Source organism: Plecotus auritus (genome assembly GCF_963455305.1).
Source record: "Plecotus auritus genome assembly, chromosome: 9".
Classification (NCBI taxonomy): domain Eukaryota; kingdom Metazoa; phylum Chordata; class Mammalia; order Chiroptera; family Vespertilionidae; genus Plecotus; species Plecotus auritus.
Genome location: NC_137783.1, coordinates 10200685 through 10223403, shown reverse-complemented (window position 1 = coordinate 10223403; position 22719 = coordinate 10200685). Strand labels below are relative to the sequence as shown.

At 40.2% G+C, this 22719-nt stretch overlaps 1 protein-coding gene across 8 annotated transcripts in view; it reads left to right on the top strand.

The window, feature by feature from the left end:
- Window positions 1-3880: 3880 nt before the first annotated feature.
- TDRD1 (tudor domain containing 1) overlaps window positions 3881-22719 on the top strand; it is a gene marked incomplete at both ends in the record, with an annotated part of 33853 nt that continues 15014 nt past the window's right edge. For 5 of the 8 annotated variants that reach the window (XM_080688414.1, XM_080688411.1, XM_080688410.1 and 2 more), the window contains 15 exons: window positions 3881-4178; window positions 5409-5467; window positions 7941-8085; window positions 10080-10185; window positions 10881-10944; window positions 11279-11383; window positions 11602-11784; window positions 13934-14077; window positions 14598-14769; window positions 15836-15922; window positions 17933-18100; window positions 18222-18329; window positions 19193-19363; window positions 21697-21939; window positions 22531-22668. In XM_080688414.1, the coding sequence (XP_080544540.1) occupies window positions 3881-4178; window positions 5409-5467; window positions 7941-8085; window positions 10080-10185; window positions 10881-10944; window positions 11279-11383; window positions 11602-11784; window positions 13934-14077; window positions 14598-14769; window positions 15836-15922; window positions 17933-18100; window positions 18222-18329; window positions 19193-19363; window positions 21697-21939; window positions 22531-22668 (2191 nt within the window). The remainder of the gene's footprint in view (window positions 4179-5408; window positions 5468-7940; window positions 8086-10079; window positions 10186-10880; window positions 10945-11278; window positions 11384-11601; window positions 11785-13933; window positions 14078-14597; window positions 14770-15835; window positions 15923-17932; window positions 18101-18221; window positions 18330-19192; window positions 19364-21696; window positions 21940-22530; window positions 22669-22719) is intronic. The other 3 variants (XM_080688415.1, XM_080688412.1, XM_080688416.1) reach the window with 2 other exon arrangements.

Below are 22719 nucleotides of genomic sequence, written 5' to 3'. Positions count from 1 at the left end.
AAACCCAGGCTTGTGCCCTGACCAGGAATCGAACAGTGACCTCCTGGTTCTTAGGTTGATGCTCAACCACCAGACCACCCTGGCCAGGCTCTTTCATCTTTTTAAATGGAATTTTTTTCTTTGCTTTGAAGTTATAATTATATTGAATATACAGGTTTTTTTCTGATTTTTCATTTGCCATTCTAACAGACATTTTACAGTGTTTTAAAAACTAGTGTTTTAAATGGTAATGCAATATTCTATCTAGTAGAAGCATCACAGTTAACTTTTTTCCTATATTTTTTGGCCATTTTAAATGGACATTTGTACATGCAGGATTTTTTTGATGTTCAGGATTATTTTAATGGGATGATTTCTAAAAGTAGAGTTACCAGGTGAGTGGCTAGGGATGTTTTTTAAGACTGTATACTGCCAAATTGTTCCCCAAAAGGGGCATATTTTTAAAGACTCCTTAGATATATTGCCAAGTTGTTTTTCAGAAAGGGCATATTAATTTTATAGTCCCTTCAGTAACGAGTGTTCTTTTTTATTGCATCCATGCTAGACAGAAAGTAATACATAGTTATTTCACTTGGAAATTTTTTATGTTACAAATGAGATTGAATGCTTTTCAAAACCCTTTCGTTTGTCAATCTTCATCCTCTCTGCATTCTATTCATGCCTTTTGCGTATTTACTTTATTGGTATCTTTATCTACTGGGCTGCAAATAACAAACTTGCCATAATAAGTGTATGCATACATACATAGACAGAACTGGTGTGACCACTCAAGGGTACCACCAGGGATACCAGATTCTTGGCGTTTTCTGCTCCACCACGGTGACCTCTTGGTTCATGGGTCCATGCTCAACCACTGAACTGGCTGGGCTCCTCCTCATTATTGTGAGTCAAAGGTTTCTTTGAACCCTTCAGTTCTGTTTTATTAATATTAGCATTCCACCTTCATTTTGGTTATTTGTGTAGCCCATGTTTTAGTCCTTTTATTTTCAACCTTACCATGCAATTTTGTTTTCAACCTTAACATACTAATTTTGTTTTATGTGTACCTTTGATACATAACATCAAGTTGGATGTTTTTCTTCCTGGGCTTCCCGCCCCCCCCCGCCCCCCCCCCCCCCCCCCGCTGTGTTAATTGAAACTAAGTCATTGATATTTGTATTACTTGGGCTTGGTTCTGTCATCTCATTTGATGTTTCTCTTTACCATGCTTGAATTCTTTTCCCTATTGGATTGAGAGTTTTCCCCTCTAGTTTTAAAGTTATGCATTCTATTTTATTCTTCTGGTAGCTACCCTGATATTTTAATGCACGTTCTTTATATTTCTTGTACAGAGTCTAGAATTACCCACGTTTGAATCCCCACACAGTTTCCCCTGGAGGTTATTTTACTTTTGTAATTTCACAATATTTCTCTCTTTTCTTACTGCATCCAACATTGTAGTTCTCAGTCTGATCCTCCACTGTAGATGTGCTTATTACCACAGGTGCATTCTCCTGGCAGGGTCTCTCACTGGAGCTGCCCATCTGCAGGCCTTCTGTTACGAATCCTCCCAGGATCTGGTCCACTGAGAGTTCCCCTCTGAGTGTGCCTGTGTATCTCTTTTTTTATTTATTGTTATTATTTTCTGGATTGTTATTGGAATAAGCTACATCTAATTTCAAGCAAGAAAGAAGATGAAAGTTTCAGGACACCAAGAGGAAGGATTTTTCTGCTATTTCTTTATATCTTCTATTCACAGCAATGTTAAACATTGAGGTGTTCCTCAAGCTGGCTTCACTCTCTGTGTTTTTTGTTTGTTGGTTTGTTTGTTTTCCTGAGCAGTTTTGGGAAGATGGGCAAAAATTTTGCCTGTGCTCTTCAGACAAAGCTGTAGTTCACTATTGCAAAAAGAGTTGTTTGTCCACTTTTATTATGTCCCCTGGGCAGGACACTGAGTATTTTTAAGATTAAGAAAATAATAACAAACCAGCATAATTTCTGGATAGAGGTTTCTCAGCTGCACTTTGCAACAATGTGTGTACCTGATACTCAGAGACAGGTGCGCACAGACAAGTGCTTAAAAGCAGCAGATGGGAATTGAAATTTATGGAAGCTTAGTTGGAGATTATCAAACTAGAGGGTTTGGGGAAAATGCAAAAAAATAGGGTCAACTGAGGAAAATTGTGAAGGATGACTAGGAAGGACAGCATTTGCCAGGCAGATGAGAGCAAGGTATTCTGGACGGTAGGTTCAGCGTATTCAAGGACATAGCGTAGCATCAAGTATGAGACAGTAGGGGGATTCTGAGAGGCTAGAAAGGTAGGTAGTGACCTGATTTAAACAGTAGCCTCTATTGTATTTCACCATTAAGTTGTAAGGTTTGTTTCCAACAGCACTTTTTTTTTTTTTTGCACTATGAGTTTTAATTAAAAATATTAAAACAGCTTAACTAATAATGAATTATAAAACTTTGATAGCTCATTGTACTACCATTTGTAAGGCATATATTTATTATTTTGATAGAGCTGAAAGAAACTTTACATACTTGTATTTGCTGTTCTCCATTTCAGAGACAAATTATGAAGAGGTCTAAAATATGTATAAATGAAAGCCCAACTGAGAAGTGAAATATAGACAACAAAATCTATGCACAGATGTGCCCTAAGAGCATAGGTGGTTTTATTTTTTTTTTTTTTTTTTTTTTTTTTTTTTTTATATTTTTATTGATATTTCACAGAGAGGAAGGGAGAGGGATAGAGAGCCAGAAACATCGATGAGAGAGAAACATCGATCAGCTGCCTCCTGCACACCTCCCACTGGGGATGTGCCCGCAACCAAGGTACATGCCCCTGACCGGAATCGAACCCGGGACCCTTCAGTCCGCAGGCCGACGCTCTATCCACTGAGCCAAACCAGTTAGGGCAAGAGCATAGGTGGTTTTAGCTCATGGTTTGGGTGAGAAAATTTAGCTTATATCACACGGTACAAAAGCAGGGGCAGTAGTAAAGCTCAATCATGAAATCCCTCAATCAATTATTTTTAGCATGCCTCTCAATTTTTCTTTCCCCTCCTTTCCTGTCTTCCATGCCTGAGTCTTGAACTGGTAACCACTTGAGAGGTTGCGGGGCATAAATGGGCCCTGGAGGAGGTGTCACCAAAGGCGAAAAAGTAGATCTGGCCGTAACCATATAGACATTCCACCCACAGATAAGTCCAGTTATTGCTGAAAAAAAGAATACTTCCCTGACACGTCTGTTTGGCTGGTCTTTGGCCCTTATAATCCTTTGTTGTGGGCAGCGAGCTCAGATGCTCCAGCAGGACTGTGGGAGGAGGCAGGCAGCATAGGGTGGAGACTGGGGGACCAGAAGGGCCAGGGGTTGGGGATTGGGACTAGCTACCGAGCCAGGGAGTGTGATGGCCACAGCCCTGGAAGCGGATCTTGGACAGACCCAGCTCCTGAGGCCCGACCCTAGGGTGGGGGGTGTGGCGGCCCAGCAGAGGTTTTGCATCCCTTGCAGGGGTTCCTGTCCTGCTGTTGGGCGCTGGGAGCCGCCTAGCCCCCCACACTTGTCATCGACTGCAAACCCCCCTGCCCCCCCAAGGCTCAAGGCTGCGTGCCTCCGAAGCTTTTTAAAGTAAGGGCTGTGTGGAACTCCAAGAGGACTCTTTCCATGTCTTGAGTTAGTCTTCGGTCCTCTTGCAGTTTGTCCTCACTGATGGAGCCGTTCTTTTCTTGTGCCTGTAACAAGCCAGGCCAATATCGTGGTGACATCTGCTATGGAATTATTCATGAGAATTGTCTGTTACATAAAAAATTACCCGAGGCTTTGTAATTAAAGTTGCCTTTTAACTACATTTCTTCCCTTAGACTTATGTGAACGTTAACTTACCGCTTAATGGGATGTCAAGAAATAATTTGGAGGCATCTACTTATAAAATGACAGAGCTGTTTAATTTTGAGAAAAATGAAAGCAAGCTTCCATCACATGGTTCTTTAAGAAGTCCTGGAGGACAGCCTAATCACCCAAATTTCAGGTTGAAAAGCCCAGAGAATAGAAATAAAAATAACAATTTTTTGCTTTGTGAGCAAACCAAACAGTATTTGGCTAGTCAGGAAGACAATTCAGCGTCTTCAAACCCTAATGGCATCAGTGGAGATGTGGTTGGATCCAAAGGAGGCAGGAAGACATTGCCAACAGGTGAGTGAAAATTACAGGCTTAATACTACTTATTTTGATGGTTTCTTTGACTTTTCACAAGTGTGTGTCTGTTAACACAATAGCCAAATGGCTACCATACAGTATTTGCATTTAAATATTAATTTAGAAGGGAAAACAAGATGAATCGCACAAAGGATTCCTGGGGAGAGAATGAATACAGATGAGCTTTTCCCCCAAATACATACATACTAGGAATGTAGAAAGGAAGGAAACCCTATGACTTTTTTTTTTTTTTAATATATTTTATTGATTTTTTACAGAGAGGAAGAGAGAGAGGAATAGAGAGTTAGAAACATCGATGAGAGAGAGACATCCATCAGCTGCCTCCTGCACGCCTCCTACTGGGGATGTGCCCGCAACCCAGGTACATGCCCTTGACCGGAATCGAACCTGGGACCCTTCAGTCCGCAGGCCGACGCTCTATCCACTGAGCCAAACCAGTCAGGGCACCCTATGACTTTTTATAGGAGTTCTAAAGATTGGCCATATTTTACATGCATAAAGTACTGTTCTGACATTATGCATGTAAGAGCTCACAAAGATATATTTAAGACATTAAATTGTTTCACTTTTAAAAAAAAATCATTCCTTTAGTTTTCATTCTAAAAACCGGCTGTTTAAGGAGGTTGGACCCTGGTGGAATTTAGCTAACTCTTTGAACCTGAGATGTGACCTTCTAACATTATCGTGATGTAATTCTCAGTGGCCCTTGGGCCTCTGGGGTTCCCCAACAGGTCAGAACTATTTCTCTAATAATATTAAACATCATCTGCCTTTTTAGTTGTGCCGACTTTACACTGATGTACAAAAACAAGGTGGGTAAACTATTGGCATCTTATTAGCTCAATATTAGGCAGGACACCAACCTGGGCTAGTGGTCATTGAGTTTTTCATTGCCATCCACTTTGGAGTTAAGGCCAAAAAAAGACATAAATGACATTTCTTAAGAAACAGGATGAATTATTAATAAATCTTGACCCTTGTTTATAGATGTTTTAGTATTTTGTATGTTGAAGTGGGAATTATCCCCCTAACTTCTATAGCATATTGAGTATGGAATTTCAGAGAAGTAGAATGTTGCTTATTTATAGTGTAGCTTTAAGACTGTTATGGTATAGCTTTATTATTTGAGCATTACTTAATTAATTTTACATTCTCAGCAACAAATTAATATTTGGCTTTTATTAGGCTTTATGTTTTTCTCCGCAGGAAACTCAGTGTCTCCATTAAATGTTGGAAATAATTCACCACCCAAAGAAGCAAATAGTGTAAGTTCTGGGTTGTTTTCCTGTTTGGTGTTTTTGTTTGGGTAAAAGATTCTAAACGTGTTTTTGTATTGCAATAATAAATAATTATTCAATATTCGGGTATTTTTGAAGGTCAAGCTTCCTTTTCTTTAATGTAGTACTTTTTTTTAAAAAAAAATGCAACTTTTTCTTTTTAGGTAATTGTAGATTGACATACAATTGTAAGAAACAATGGAAATCCTGTGTAGCCTTTACCCAGTTTCTCCCTGTGGGAACAGGCTGCAGAGCTGTAGTATAATATCACAGCCAGGATATTGACCTTCATACTCAAGATACAGAATACTTCCATCAGTACAGGAGCCCTTAGGTGCTTTTTTATGGCCATACCCACTTCCCTCCTGCCCCTATCCCTTCCTTAACCCAGGTAGCCAGTAATTTAACCATTCCTTTAGGATAGGTCTGCTGGTGACAAATTCTCTTAGTTTTATTTGAGATTTCCTCTTCATTTTTTGAAAGAAAATTTTCTTGGATAAGTTTCTTAGTTAACAGTTCTTTTCTTTCAGCACTTAAAAAATATCATGCCACTTCGTTCTGCCTCCATGAAAAATCTGTTCTTTTTTGAATTGTTTTTCTCCTCTGTATAAGATACCATTTCTCTTTCTCTGCTTTTTAGCGTTTTTGTTGTCTTTAGCTTTTAGAAATTTGACTAAGGTGAGTCTTGGTGTGTAGTTCTTTGAGTTTATTCTCTTTGAGGTTTAATTTGTCAAAAGAGATAGGTCTACAAATTTAAGAAGCTGAGTTTGGTCATTATTTACTTGAGTCCTTCTTTAGCCCTGCCTTCTTTCTCCTTTCCTTCTGAGATTCTTCAGATACATGAATGTGATGTCTCTTGTTGTTGTCCCAGAGGTCCCTGAGGCTGTGCTTATTTATATTTTCTGCTCACTCTGTCTTCTCTCTCTTGTTCAGATTAGGTAAATTCTATAGTTTTGATCTTCATGTTCACTGTTTCTTTCCTCTGTCCCCTCCTTTCTGCTGTTGAGCCACCCATTGTGTTTTTAATTTTTGTTATTGTACTTTCCAGTTCCAAAACTTTCATTTGGTTCTTATTTCTTTTCTAAGACTTTCTTTTCCTTCATTTCAAGCATGTTCATAATTGCTTGTTGAAGTATTGATGGCTGCTTTAAATTCTTTGTCAGATAAACTTAACATCTGTCCTCTTGAGTTGACATCTTTTCATTTTTCCTTGTAATTTTCCTGTTTTAGTATTACATTTTGCTTCTGTTGAAACAGACATTTTGGGTACTATGTTATGAAACTATGTTATTTAAATTTTCTGTTTTAGCCAACTTCCTCTGACACTGCTCCATCAGGAGAAGGGGGTGTTGCCAGGTGGAAGTAGTTGTTCAGGCTCCCCACTCAGTCTCTATTGACACCAAGGGGGTGTTCTTCCTTGCTGCTGGGTGAGGGTGGGGTAAGGTGGGCAGAGAATGGACAAGCCAGAGGGAGATTTGGAGGTGGGAAGATTTGAAGACATTCATTATTGTTGAATAGTGGCAAAAAGTTCCTGATTGTCCACTAAGTCTCCTCTAACACCACCCCAATGGTGGTGAGTTGGGAGGTGAGGGGTTTGGGTGACACTTCTTTTTTAAATTTTATTTTTTTATTTTTATTGATTTTGGAGAGGAAGGGAGAGGGAGGGAGAGATAGAAACATCAATGATGAGAGAGAATCTTTGACCGGCTGCCTCCTGCACACCCCACACTGAGGATTGAGCCTGCAACCTGGACATGTGCCCTTGATGGGAATCGAACCTGGGATCCTTCAGTCCGTAGGCCGATGCTCTATCCACTGAGCCAAACTGGCTAGGGCTGGTGACATTTCTTACTGCCAGATGGAGTCCAGGCTCCCATGTGGTCTCCACAGGGAACCCCTGCAGGGATGAAGTGTTGGCTTCCTACTTTGTGGGCCTTCTCTGATGCCACCTGGTGGGAGGCTGCTGCCTCATTATAGCCTGGTGAAAGTGGGCGTCTCGGCTCCCCACTCCACTCTTGCTGGTGGAAGTGGGGGCCACGGTTTTATCTGCAGTGTTTGTCTAGAGGAGAGTAGTTATTGATAAAAGTTTTTTTGCCTTGCTGGGCTGCCCCTTTCTTAGAGCAAGCTTTTGGTTGGGGCTTTTATTGTCTGCACCTTTTGATGTTTTTGGATTGCTGGCTTCTCCAGCACCCCATCTGGGATAGATAGATGAGGCAAAAAGAGAACTCAGAGAACCCATCGTCATTCCTTCTGTGAGTCCCAGGGTTCCTAGCTTGTCTGCTGCCTTCTTTCAGAGTAGGCTTATGTTTGTTTTACATGTAAGTCGAGGATTTTTAGTTTTACTTAGTGGGAAGAATAGGGAAATGTCGATCTTTATCTTCCCAGAAGAGGGACTGCCAAAGCTAGTAGTTTTTAAATGTTGTTACCAAGTTTTAATATTGCTATTCTCTTTTTTTAATAGAAGCCTAGCAATAATGTGTCTCCTGCAAAGTCAAAAAATATACACAAGTTGGTTGAGAATTCCTTGTCCATAAATAATCCAGCACTCTTCAAATCCTTAGGACCTCCTCTTCGATCAACTACTTGCCATCGGTGTGGCCTGTTTGGTAAGCATGTTGCTCTCAGTTGTGTTAGATTATTCCTTTACATGTTTGAAAAATACCTTGATTACAGAAAATTTAAAGTATATTAAATGTAAATGGAATAAATATATGCAACATATACCCATCTTTCAGCTTCACCAGCCATCAACATACAATCGTTTGTTCATCCATACTTTCCCACTCTTATTGCTTCTTGTTTTTTTATAGTTTTGATTTTTTTAGATAAAACTTTCATGCATTGAAATGCACATACTCGCACCCCATCAAGATAGAGAATATTTCCTTCTTCTCAGAAAGTTTCCTCATGCTACTTCCCAGGCACTGTACTTCCTAGAGGCAACCATTGTTTTTTTTTTAATAAGTTAATTTTGCCAGAATTTTATATAAATGAAATCTACAGAATTTCATATAAATGGAACCATGCAGTATGGGCTCTTTTGCATAAAACTTTTTTCATTTAGAATTATATTTTTGAGATTCACCCATGTTGTTGCATGTACATTAATTATTTTTGTCGCTGAGTAGTATTTCATTGTATGATTATACCAGTTTGTTTATCTGTTCTTTTGTTGAAACATTTTTCTGTGTCCAGTTTTTGTTATATATAAAGCTCTCTGCATATTTTTGCGCATGTCTTTGTGTGGACATATGTTTCATTTCTCTTGGGTACATATCTAGGAGGAGAATTGCTTAGTCAAAAGGGTAGGCATATGTTTAACTTTACAGGAAACAGCCAAAGTAGCTGTCTCATTTTACATTTCCATTGGTAACAAGTTCTGATTCCTTTACAGCTTTGTCTACATTAGGGATTTTCAATCTTTTTAATTTTAGCCTTTCCTGTGGGTGTGTAGTGATATCTCATTGTGGTTTTAATTTGCATTTCCCTCATAATCAGTGGTCTTGGGCCGTTTTTCATATATATATATATATATATATATATATATATATATATATATATTGATTGATTGATTGATTTCAGAGAGGGAGGGAGAGGGAGAGAGATATAGAAACAGCAATGATGAAAGAGAATCATTCATTGTCTGCCTCCTGCATGCCCCACACTGAGGATCGAGCCTACAACTTGAGCATGTTCCCTGACCAGGAGTTGAACCGTGACCTCCTGGTTCATAGGTCGATGTTTCAACCACTGAACCACACCAATCAGGCCTCTTTTTCTTTTAGAGTGGAGGCATTTGAGGCCAGCTTGGTTTTGTTGTTTTGGTAACATGTTTTTTTCTGCCTGGATACTGATAGGATTTCTTTTTTAATCCTCATCCAAGGACATGCTTTTTTATTTTAGAGAGAGGGGAAAAGGGAAGGAGGACAGGAGGGAGGGAGGAAATAACTTAATCAGTTGCCTCTTGTAAGACCCCTACTGGGGATTGAACCTGCAACCTTGGTGTCTTGGGACGATGCTCTAAGTGAGCTATTTAGCCAGGGCTGTTTTCTATTTTTGTTGTTGTTAATCCTCACCAGAGGATATTTTTTTTTCCATTGATATTTAGAGAGAGTAGAAGAGAGGTGAGAGAGACACATCAATTGCCTCCTGCACATGCCCTGACCCGGCCCGGAGATTGAGCCTGTAGCACAGGTACTCGCCCTTGACCAGGAATCAAAACAAAGACCCTTCAGTGTGCGGCTGACATTGTAGCCACTGAACAACACCATATTTTTAATGGCACAGAGTAAGCCATGTCAGAGTCTGCTTGCACAAGTTACATTAATTGCCACAGTTTTTCTGTTTCCTTTGGTTTCTTTTATAATGTGTTCTGGGTTCTACTTTAGAGAAGTCAGTTATGTTTCCGGTCTGTCCTCTCCTTTCTCTGCATTTTGAGAGAGCTTGAAAAGTTTAATCTTGACACCTTATAACATCATAAGCCTCTTCAAATAATCTTGATATGATTAATAGAATGGTGTTTGATATGTCTGGTCTTTGAAATTGTCTTGCTCTGGGCAACAAGTATTTGGAATGAAATGTTATGGGCTGTTTTCTGTAGGGTCGCAGAGGTGTTCACAGTGCAAGCAGACATACTATTGCTCCATAGCATGCCAGAGAAGAGACTGGTCAGCACACAGCATCGTGTGCAAGCCTGTGCAGCAAAAGTAAGTGTGTGTTTCTATTCATTAGAGAATATTTCAACATTTTTTCCTGATATAATAAGGATCAAATCAGGTAGGCAGCCCATAACTGTAGATGCTGTTACTTTATTCTTATTTATTGAGGTGTAACATAAAGTGTGCAAATCTGAAGTGAACAACTTTACAAACTTACGCGTTTTCATGAATATATTTTGATTAGGTTGGACACATTAAGATTTAAAACCTTAAGTGACTTTGTTTTTTTGTTTTTTTTAGTGATTAGAGCTTAGAAAGCTCTTTTAATTATTTATCCTTTACTAAATTCTAATAAGGTGGAACTCTCACAGTGCTTCTTGGATTACAATTTTGAAATACACAAATCTTGTGTGCCATTTAACGAGTTTACAAAACAGTTTCACATATATAACCTGATGTCATCCTCAAAACTGTTTGATGTAGGGATGCTCTCCATTTCCCAGATAAGAAGACTGAGGGTTGTAGATTGTGGCTATCTCCCTTTCACCAGGCGGCTTTGGGAAGAAGCACTCCTGTGCACAGGGCGGACCATTGCTTAGGCAGTTGTTACTGAACTGTGATTCTGTCTGGAAGAAACTGTTCGCTCTTTTTGGATTTTGTTGATTGAGAATTTAACATAATTGTGGTCCTTACTCTTAATTAGCTCTGTATTGTAAGTATTAACATTAATTGCTTTATTTTAGTTTCCACAAACTTGAAGACAATAAATCATCTTATGAAATAAAGAACATGGAAGTGAAAAATGAGGTATGATGTAGACTCATTTCTGCATTTCACTAGTGTTTATTTGAGAACAGAAGCCTCCTGCTGAATAAATCTGCACACCCTAGGGATTGATGTGGTGACTGTGGGGCTCACTGAGAATTGTTTATGCCCAGCCTTTTTCCGAAAAGGGCTGGCAATGGCTGTGTCTGTGTCAAACCACTTGGACTAGTGAGCGAGTCCCTTCTTTGCAGTCCCTGCACTCAGACGTTCTCTAGCCTCATCAGCTGTTTTGACCTTGATTCCAGCAAATAATAGTCACAGTATCATTGAAATATGTTCTTGTATGTAACCCACTTATGTGTTTTTTTCAAACCAGAGTGACTGTCCATTTGGAGTTACTAAAGAAATAGCCATTTGTGCTGATAAAATAATGTTTTCTGATTTGAGAAGTCTACAACTCAGGAAAACCATGGAAATCAAGGTATTTGTTGTTTAATCTTTGTGGACAGAAATCCAAAGAACTATGGATTTTATTTTCTTGTTTCCTACTTTGAATTCATGGTAGCTACAAAATTTAATCTGATGAAATTGATAGATTGACAACTATCTGCGACGCTTATAGTATCTTAGTAAAAGCTTTAAGAAATGCACATTTGCTTGTGTTCCAGTGAATTTTTACATCTTTTCTATCTTTGGAAGGGTACAGTTACTGAATTCAAAGACCCAAGTGACTTTTATGTGCAGTTATATTCTGCAGAAGTTTTAGAATACATGAACCAACTTTCTGCGAGCCTAAAGGAAACGTATGCAAATACAGCGCATGAGGAGGATTATATTCCTGTTAAGGGGGAAGTTTGTGTTGCCAAGTACACTGTTGACCAGGTAACCTCTCTTGAAATGAATTATTTAATAAAATGTTTTAATTTACTTTGGTTGTATCAACTTGACACCAGAGCTTTTAATGATGCATTAGGTGGCTTAAAAGCGAGACTGGTCCGACTTCTGTTTTTCTTCCTCTGCCAGTCTTCCAGGCTCTGTTCGGTTACTTGCTTCCTGCGCTGACCTGTCCAGCTCTTGTTTCTGGGCTCCTCAGGTGCTGCTTCCAGGCTGATTGCTAGTCTTAGAGCTTGTGTTTATCTGTGTAGCTGAGGCACCAGGATGTCACAGAGTCGTTTGGGCTAGAATAGCTTGATAATATTTGTGCATAGCACAGTGGCCTAATTAAACAGTTTTGGGCAAGATTACTAGAAAATTATGTTAACTTGTTAATTGAGTGCCTTGAAATAGAACAGTTAGCCTTTCCTTTGCATGTTCTATAGAGTGAGAATTTTTCAACCTAAGATTGTGAAATGCTACTAGACACTTTTCCAAAGAGGACATACAGATGGCCAGTAGACATATGGACATATGCTCAATGTCACTATTCATCAGAGAGATGCAAATTAAAACTACAATAAGGTGTTACCTCATACCTGCTGTACTGGTTACCATCAATATATTAACAAAAAAATGCTGGTGAGGATGTGGAGAAAAGGGAACCCTGGTATAGTGCTGGTAGGAATGAAGACTGGTGCAGCCATTATGGAAAATTGTATGGAGTTTCCTCAAAAAATTAAATACGGAACTGCCATATGACCCAGCAATCCCACTTCTGGGAATATATCCTAAGAACCCCAAAACACCATTCAGAAAGAATATATGCACCCCTATGTTCATAGCAGCATTATTTACAACTAGAGGCCCAGTGCACTTAATTTGTGCATGGATAGGGTCCTTAGGCCTGGCCGGTGATCAGGGCTGATCTGTGGGGCGACTGGCAGGGAAATTGGGAAGCCCCTGCTGGCACCTGCCTTGACAGGCCTGGGGCTGCCTGCTCGCCAGCCCCGCTGCCAGGGCCTGCGAGCTGGGGGCAGCTCCTGCATTGAGCGTCTGCCTCCTGGTGGTCAGTGTGCGTCATAGTGACCAGTCTTTCCACCGGTCATTCTGCCATTCAGTCGATTTGCATATTAGGCTTTTATTATATAGGATAGGATCGCTAAGATCTGGAAGTAGCCCAAGTGCCCATGAGTAGATGAGTGGATAAAAAAGCCATGGCACAGCCCTAACTGGTTTGGTTCAGTGGAAAGAGCGTCAGCCTGCGGACTGAAGGGTCCGGGTTCGATTCCGGTCAAGGGCATGTACCTTGGTTGCGGGCACATCCCCAGTAGGGGGTGTGCAGGAGGCAGCTGATGGATGTTTCTCTCTCACTGATGTTTCTAACTCTCTATCCCTCTCCCTTCCTCTCTGTGAAATCAATAAAATATATTAAAATAAAAAAAAAGCCATGGCACATTTACACCATGGAATACTATATGGCTGTAAAAAAGAAGTTTCTATTCTTTATGACAGCATGGATGGATCTGGAGATTTATTATGCCAGGCGAAATAAGCCAACTAGGGAAAGACAAAATATCACATGATCTCACTTATATGTAGAATCTAATGAACAAAATAAACTGATGAACAAAATAGGTCCAGAGACATTGATGCATGGAACAGACTGACAGATCTCATAGGGGAGGGAGATGGAGGAGACAGAAAGAGGTTAACCAAAGAACATCTATATATATAAAAGGCTAATATGCAAAGTGTCCCCTCTGGTGTTCGACTGGGAGACCAGGAGTTCGATTACTTGCTATCACATGCACTGACCACCAGGGGACAGTGCAGAACAAAGGAAGGCCCCAGCTGGCAGCTGGCAGCCTGGGAAGGCAGGCCCCAGCTGGCAGCCAGAAAGCCCTGATCGGCCCTGATTGCCAGCTGGCTTAGGGACCCTTCCTGGCACAAATTCCGTGCACCGGGCCTCTAGTATATGCATATAGGAATAGCCCATGGACACAGACAATAGTATGGGAAAGACCTGGGTGGGACCTGGGTGAAGGGGGGCAAAGTTGGGGGGAAATGGGGGACTTCTGTAATACTGTCAACAATACATTTTAAAAAAATCATGAAATGCTTTTTTGAAGTAGAATACCATTTTACTTCATTTTAGACCTGGAATAGAGTAACAATACAAGACGTTGATATGCTACAGAAGAAGGCACAAGTCTTATATATTGATTATGGAAATGAAGAAATAATTCCAATAAACAGAATTCAGCAACTAAACAGAAACATTGACTTGTTTCCTCCTTGTGTGAGTCTCTTTTGCTTTCTAAATTCCTAATAGTGGCCCAAAGGAGCTGTTTTTAATGTTTTGATAGATACACTATTTGCTTGTTCTGTTCTGCCTTGAGTACCTGCTGGCACATCTTTTTCTTCCTAGGTAAACATTCATTGGTTTTCTTAACTAAGTACTACCTTGGGTGAAAAACTGTTAGCATTTTTAGGCATTTCTTATCAATCTGCTCTTTAAAAATAATCATTTTTATATTTATTACACTATTTGAAAGTGACTTGAATTGATATGTAATTGAGGGATAATTATTCTTTCCTCAACTTCTCAAGCTTCAAGTCCCAAAAGTCAAAGCACTGTGAATAGGGTACCCAAAGAGAAAAATAATTACACATAAAATAGTTTATATGGTTAGTACTGAAAGATTTTGGAAAAATTTTATGCATGAAAGCACATCTTTTTAAACCTTCACATAATTAACTAGAGAAAGTCATTTTCAAATACTGATTTTTTTTTTAGTAACTTGCACAAAATCTTTCAGGCCATAAAGTGCTTTGTGGCTGATGTTATCCCAGCAGAGGGGAATTGGAGCAATGATTGTATCAAAACTATTAAATCACTGTTAATGGAGCAGTTCTGCTCTGTAAAGATTGTCAACATCTTGAAAGAGGAAGTGGTTACCTTTGCTGTGGATGTTATGCTACCAAGTTCAGGTAAGACCTGAATCTTTCTTTGTAAATGAGGTGTTTAACACGTTGTTTAGTCTCCACCTAATACTTAGAGAAGAAAGAAACACGAAGTGAGGCCAAGTAAGCTCTGCTCCGGGGGCATTCAGACTGTGAATGAAGACGTGGCCTTGGCCCTGCTCTTGCAGTTGGCCGTGTGTCAGAGACATGGCACGAATCCATAGAACTGAGTGGACTAAAGGCTAGATGTGGACAGTCTGGGGTGACGATATTGTCCTTTCAATATAGCCATGATAATATCTACTTCTGAGTTCTCCTTTATTGAGAAATTCAGAACTTTCTCTTACGAATGCATTCATTTTTATCATTGTTGCTTTTTCTTTGAACAACCTCCACCAAACTGTATTTTGTTAGTATTGAGACTGTAAGTACATAGTGTTCAGGTTGTGGAAATGAAAAATCACTTTGGAATCCTGTTCTTTCATCCTGGCTTTCTATCTGTTTGAAAAGTGACTTCCTGCAGTGTGCTTATAATTGCCTCTCAGTTTCCACGGTGTTACGCTTCTACTTTTAGAGGCTCAGCATCCGTCGGTGACTTGGTAGAAAACGCAGTTAATTCTGTTGTGAAATTAAGTATAAAATCTATGTTTTGTTTCATTGGTATGTATGTTTCATATTATGACTTCAGCTTTTGGATATTATTTCAGAGAACTTGAAGTGCTGGCTAAGCCTTGTTTCAGTCATACTTTGTGTCTGAGAAGAAGTCTTGTGTCTTGAATTCATTTCCCCCCATAAACAGTGGTCTTTCTAAGCATGCCAGTAAGGTGGTACTAAATGTTAATCAGAATTTTGAAGTGAAATTTTCATTAAATTTTCTGTCAGGTGCTGATGGGAATTTTGCCTCAATTTTTAAAGCTGAGCATTACTAAAACATACTTTGCACAAAGGAACTGAACTAGTAAGGAATATGCCAATGTGTATTAATAGCTATAATCTCTAAACCATGTAATTGTGACTCATTTGTTTTCTATTTATGCTTTGCCATACTATTTAGTGTATAGCTCACTGTAGATCTGTTTTCTTAATCACTTAGGAAAACTCTTAGACGATGTGCTTGTAGAAATGGGATATGGCTTGATACCTAAGGGACAAAATTTTAAGAAGCAAAGTGCAGTTCCAAGTGAGTATTCACATTAATAGTGAACAGTATGGTGACTTCTACTAAACATAAAAGCACAAATGTCTCAGTGTCAGGTTCATGGAAATGCTAGCCCTTCTATAAACTTTATTTATGAAAGATGATAGTTTTTATTTAGTAATACATTATTTTTAATCTCTGTGTCCCCTGCCTGGTTTTCTTCCCTGTCTTTCAGATTAATCCTTGACATGATAATTATTAGAGATTACAAGTACTAAATGTCATAACACTTTGGGTTGAGGTATTTTAGCTAACATTTCCTTAGTTCAATTTGCTTTTCTTCCTTATTTGGGTATTCCAGCAATAATAAACAGTGCTAAAACCTTCTGTTCTAGTAGGATGGTGTTCTCTTTACATTTTTACTTTTTCTTTTATTGATTTTTTACAGAGAGGAAGGGAGAGGGATAGAGGGTTAGAAACATTGATGAGAGAGAAACATCGATCAGCTGCCTCCTGCACACCCCCTATTAGGGATGTGCCCGCAACCAAGGTACATGCCCTTGACCGGAATCGAACCTGGGACCCTTGAGTCCGCAGGCCGATGCTCTATCCACCGAGCCAAACTGGCTAGGGCTACATTTTTACTTTTTGTTTACGTGTGTGTAGTTCTCTTCTAGTCTACAAGAAGTTTTGCTGTGAGCATTTTATTTTCTCATTGCCTAGTCTTAGGTATTTCTTGTATTGTGCTTTCTTCTGTGCTTTTTCTTTACCAATTCAGTCATGTACCACATAACAACAGGGATATGTTCTGAGAAATGTGTCATTAGGTGATTTGGTCCTTGGGCAGACATCATACAGTATACTTACACAAACCTGGGGGGTATAACCTGCTACTGTAATAATATGTGCTCTACTGGCAACTCAGTACGTTTGTTTCCAGTAGCAGCACCATAAACTCACGAGTAATGCATTGCGCTATGTTACAACATAGCTAGGTGATAGGAATTTTTCGACTTCCTATTGTAATCTTACGTCGGGACCTCTGTTATATATGCGGTCTGTAGTTGACTGAAGTGTCGGTAAGAAGTATATGACTGTACTGTAGATGAAGACACACTTCCTGTCTCTGCTCATTCATCTAGAGGTGATCTCCAGAGTAATGGTGCCATGATTAGATGCATCTTGTCACATAAACAAATTTAACTCATCCTTAAGTCTACCTTCTCCTTCACCTCCCATCTTTTGCTCTGAATGGTTGCCGAGTCTTTATTGATTCTTCTTCCTAAGTGTTCTTTGTATGTTTTTTTTTCCTTCCTTTTTCTATTACCACTTTTTTTAATTTCAGGAATTTTTAACATTCAAGATGATTTAAAAAACTTTTTAATTTTATCTTTTTGTTTTTGGTCTGTATTCTTACACTACTGCCTGTATGATATCCCTAAAACACAAATCTTGGTGTGATAACTCTGCCAAAAAGCTTTCAGTAGTTCTTTGCCATCTAGAGGAGAAAAACCAAACACTTCCTGGTCTCATAGTAGTCATGGTTGAAACCAGGGGTTGGTGGTGTCTTAGGGATAGTGTGGAGTGAGGAAAAATAGGGAAGGGCCTACAACATAAGTGAGAAGCTGTGCTGGGAAGGTGGGAAGAACATGGGAAAATGTTGCCAGAGCAGCAGGGGGTAACGGTTTCTAGGAGGCAGTTATCAGTCAGTCATAGCAGATGCTGCAGAGGTGTCAGGTGGAAGGACCAGGGACCCTCGGAGCAATGTCGGCTTTACTCTGGCACTGTGGAGGTGTGCAGAAGAGACACAGGAGATCACACAGCAGTGCGAATGTGGAAGTGCAGGGTGCAGTGGGAGCACCTGGGAGAGGCACCTGGTCCAGACTTGGCAGGAAATTATCGGGCTGCTGGGGGGTTGGGGGTACTTTGAGGGGTGGGTCTGTGAACAGCATATATTAAGGTCTAAAGGTATGGAAAGCATGACTGGGCCTGAAACACTGAAAATTTTGATTAGTGAAACCAAAAAGACTTACTTTTCTGTTTTCTGATCAGGTGAGCCTGAGGATGTTGGGAAAATGACAACTGAAAACAAAATTGTTGTAGACAGAAGAGACTTAATCCCAAAAGTGTTAACTTTGAATGTAGGTGATGAGTTCTGTGGTGTGGTTTCCCACATTCAGACTCCAGAAGACTTTTTTTGTCAAAAACTACAAAGTGGACGTAAGTAACCTTTCTCAATTTGGCTCTCAAGATAACATACGTCAAGAGATTCAGCAGGCAAAAATGAAGATAATGTGTAGAGTTGTCTTTCTTTTGCTTAAGATGTGATTTATATTTACAGATAAGCTCGCTGAACTGCAGGCATCCCTTAATGAGTACTGTGGACAAGTGTCTCCACGCTCGGATTTTTACCCAACCATCGGTGACATCTGCTGTGCTCAGTTCTCGGGTAAGGAAAGAGTGTTGTTGAATTTTTTACTTATAGTTAAGTAAATGCAGGTGAGATAGAATCTTCAGTTTGCACTGGATGGCTCTCTTTGAAATTTGAGTATTAAAGCACACCAGACATGTCCAGTTAAACTAAATCAAAGTGCGTAAGAAGAGGGCCCGGGAATGTGGGGGTGGGGTGGTAAAGGAGGTTGATGGTTTTGTCAGCCCTGCAGTTTGGGGAGACTGGTGCAGATCATTCTGTTTACATCCGAATGCGAATGTGGAACCTCCCAGGGTCATGAATTCTCCAGTTTTCCTTGGAAAAGCAAGAGGGCCTGGGAGTGCAGAGCTGCCGTAGCACAGCCTCTCCAGCTGCTCAGGTCTGGTCCCTGATAACTGCATTTCATTTTTCTTGGGTGAAGGGAGAGCCAGTGCCCTCACCGAGCGGGAGGTCCACGTAGGCCTCCAGGAAAATGGTTGCTCGGTTGGTGGAGTCTGGTTGACTCATACTGCCAGGTATTCTAAAATTAGCCCTGCTTGATGCCTTAGCCAATGGTCCATGTATTGGTCCAGACCTTGTGGATCCACATGACCAACATGTTCCTTGTCCTAATGAGCTAACTGTCTGCTGGGGAGACAAGGCATGGATGGACATAAGTCATGACAGCAAACTGCATGAGTAGTTTAGTAAGGTAAGAAAAATGGTGATATTGAGGAGTCGAAGGCTTCTGTTAAGCAAAGATAGCAATGTTGAATAAGTATTCATTGTTCAATAAAGTTTGATATTAAAATTTGCAAATGACAATTTCTAAATTTGGGAGGAAAGGTTTTTTTTTACATCTACGTTGGAAAATCACTTGAGACTGAATCTCCTTTTTGCAGAGGATGATCAGTGGTACCGTGCCTCCGTCTTGGCTTATGCCTCTGAAGACTCTGTGCTGGTTGGATATGTAGATTACGGAAACTTTGAAATCCTGAGTTTGAAAAGACTGTGCCCCATAACTCTGAAGTTGTTGGAATTGCCAATGCAAGCAATAAAGTGTGTGCTGGCAGGTATGAAATTTTTATGTTCCCCATATTTTTAAAGATTGAAATTTCAAGTAGGAGTATTAGAATTGATAAGATAAAGGAACTCCTTTATCTTACTACTGATAAGATAAAGGAACATGTTTAGACATAACTTATCTTAGTGGAAAAATAGTCCTTAATAGAACACTTAGGAAACACTATCTGTAATAAAACAAAACTTAATGTACCTGTGGTTATGAAATTGAGTGTTGTTTGCTTTTTATGGAGCCTGCATTATTAATATCATAGAAGTGTATTAACTACATGAAGTAGAGAGAAACCCACTTGTAAAAGCAATGAGAACATTACGGGTATGTGCTTAGAAATTGCTATATATGTAATCTGTCCCAGAGGGCTTCTTTTCACGTCAATAATTGGCTTCTACACCTTCATGTGTATGTACGTACCCTAATTTAACTAGTAACCAATTATAAGAATGCTACTTAACTATATTTTACAACCTGTCCGAGATCATTTACTTAAGATGGGTTGCAAGGTGTAGGCATATTGCTAACAGGTCCTTAGGCGATGTTGGTGGGTATGCTTCTTTTCCTGTTGGTGGTGGTTCTCCAGAAGGCGTTAAACTAGCGTACCCATCCGTCCGATATGCAGAGGTAGTCAATGCCTTCATACATGGGTGCACCAAATAGGTGTTTCTGTGTTAGTTCATCGTGGCCAATTTTGGTGAGCTAAATTCATTACCAGTGAGGCTATTTTTTTGTAGGTTACATGGCTCTTACATTTTATTAGAGGCCCGGTGCACAAATTTGTGCACGGGTGGGGTCCCTTGGGATGGCCTGCGGGGATTAGGCCCAAACAGGCAGTTCGATGCTGCCTAGTGCTCCTGCCTGCCGCTCCTGCTCATCCCAGCCCCGTTGTGCCCAGTCAGTCCCCTTTGGGAGAGGCTTGTGCTGCCGCAGCGGTGCTTGCCAGCCATGAGCCCTGTGTCTGGCGCTTGTCCCAAGGGGGGTGCGGGTGGGGGTGCGGGACCTGATTGGCCCTCCGAGCAGCTGGTGGGATGCCCTTGCTGGCCCGGGATCCGGATCCGTCCTGCTGATGTTTGCGCTGGTTGTCAGGAGCCACCTGGTGGCCGCGTTTATATAGTTTCTTCCTTGCTGAGCATCTAGGGAGGGGAAGTGGCTGCAGTGCCTGAGGCCGACTTCCAGGAGGCCTGTGGGAACATGCTGGCAGCACAGGTCCATTGGTGCCTGGCCCGTTCCCTGGAGATTGGACCTGCAGGACTACTGAGGGAATAAGTGGCTGACGCCGGGCTGGTGGGTCACCGGGACAGGTCAGTCAGCTGTGGGAGCGCACTGACCACCAGGAGTCAGCTTCTGCATTGAGCATCTGCCCCCTGATGGTCAGTGCATGTCATAGCAACTGGTTGACTGGTCATTCGATTGCATACGCTTTTATATATACAGATGAACTAAGCATTATGTTGGGGATGCCACAAATGCTTCATATCATGTAAGGGACCAGTGTTTCTTCCTGGATTGCTTATACTTTTGTTTATGATTTTCGTAGCAACTTATCAAGACATAATTTATATATACCACAAAATCCACTGTCTTAGGTATACAACTCAGTGATTTTTAGTAAATTTACCAAGTTGTATAATTGTCACTGTAACCCTGCTTCAAAACATTTCCATCACCCAAATGAAATCTCTTGTGCCTGTTTACCGACTGTCCTCGGGTTACGTCAGACTCGACGTACATTGTTTCATGGTTATGTCGCCATCTCCCATTTATTTATTAAAAAAAAAAAGTTCTGTCATTTCGACATATGTACATATGTGCTTTATGTTTTTTATTATTTATTTACCACAAGTAAAGGTCAGGAATTGTTATCTTTCTTTTAAATTTTTTTACTGTTTCACTTTATTACTGCTGTGTATGTGCTCCATGTGAGTGCTTATGTAGGTGGGTTCCGACTTACGGCGAAAATCGCGTTACATGGTACGGTAGGAACAGATCTCCGACGTAACCCGAGGACCTACTGTATAGTTAATCCTTGCTCCCCAGGCAACCAGGAATCTGCTTTCTGTCTTTACAGATTTGCTTTTCTGGACATTTCGTATCAGTGGAATTATGTGTGTTTTTTTACATAGAACTGTAGAAGGTTTTTACAGGCTTTTTCTTTGTAATTTTGCCTTCATTTTCATGTTTAGAGAATCTTTCTGCTTAGATGGAACTTTTCAGTTCCAGTGTTTGTCACGGATTACTTAAGTTTACCTTTGTGGAAATTTGAAGCTGAATTTCTAAGTGCTTGCTGTAAGAAATATTTTAACATCCTTTAAAAAAATTCTTTGTTAGGAGTAAAGCCATCATTAGGAATTTGGACTCCAGAAGCTATTGGTCTAATGAGAAAAACTGTACAGAACACAATGATCACGGTGAAAGTGGTGGACAAGTTGGAGAACAGTTCCGTGGTGGAGCTTATAGATAAATCCATGACACCTCACATAAGTGTTACTGAAGTTCTCATAGATGCAGGCTTCACTGTCCGGGAAAAGGGGATAGTGATAGAGAAGCTCAGTGACATGAAAGAAGCCAGTGGTAAGTAAAATGTCAATCAGACAATGTTCAGGCTGGAGTTCAGATGGTTTTGTGAATATGTAGGTTTTCATATGTTCAAAAAGAATTACGTTGCCTGGCCGGTGTGGATCAGTGGTAGAGCGTGTAACCATGAACTAAGACATCACCAGTTTGATTCCTGGTCAGGGCACATACCCGGGTTGTAGGCTCGATCCCCAGTAGCGGTTGTGCAGGGAGGCAGCCAATTTTTGTTTCTCATCGATGTTTCTCTCTCTCTATCCCTCTTCCTTTCTCTCTCTAAAATCAATACAGTAAAATATTAAAGAATTATGTTGAGTACTTGTTGTCTTTTTAAATCAAGTATTGGTCTAAATACATGTAAGAGTTGTTTGGGAACTGAATATTTGTTGAAAGTTTTATGGGTCACTGGCTGCTGAAGGTCAGTCAGAAATGTGAATGAATTTGAAATGTGAAATGTACTGAAGGTAGTAATGGTTGATGGTAATACTCAACTTTCCTATGAATTCATAAGAGAATCATTGAAAATTCAGTTCTTCCAAAGCAGATTTCTCAGACCATTTGGTTTTACAAAATGTTCATTTATTTTCACAGCTCCCTTGGGTGTAGAAGCAAAACTAAACCCATTGGCATGGACATGGGTTGCCCTTGCTGTCGACCAAACAGTAGATGTTGTGGTCTGTGTGATACATAGTCCTGGAGAATTTTATTGTCATGTGCTTAAAGAGGATGGTAAGTTGACTCATTTATATTTTTTCACAGATACGTTGGTGTAGATAATAA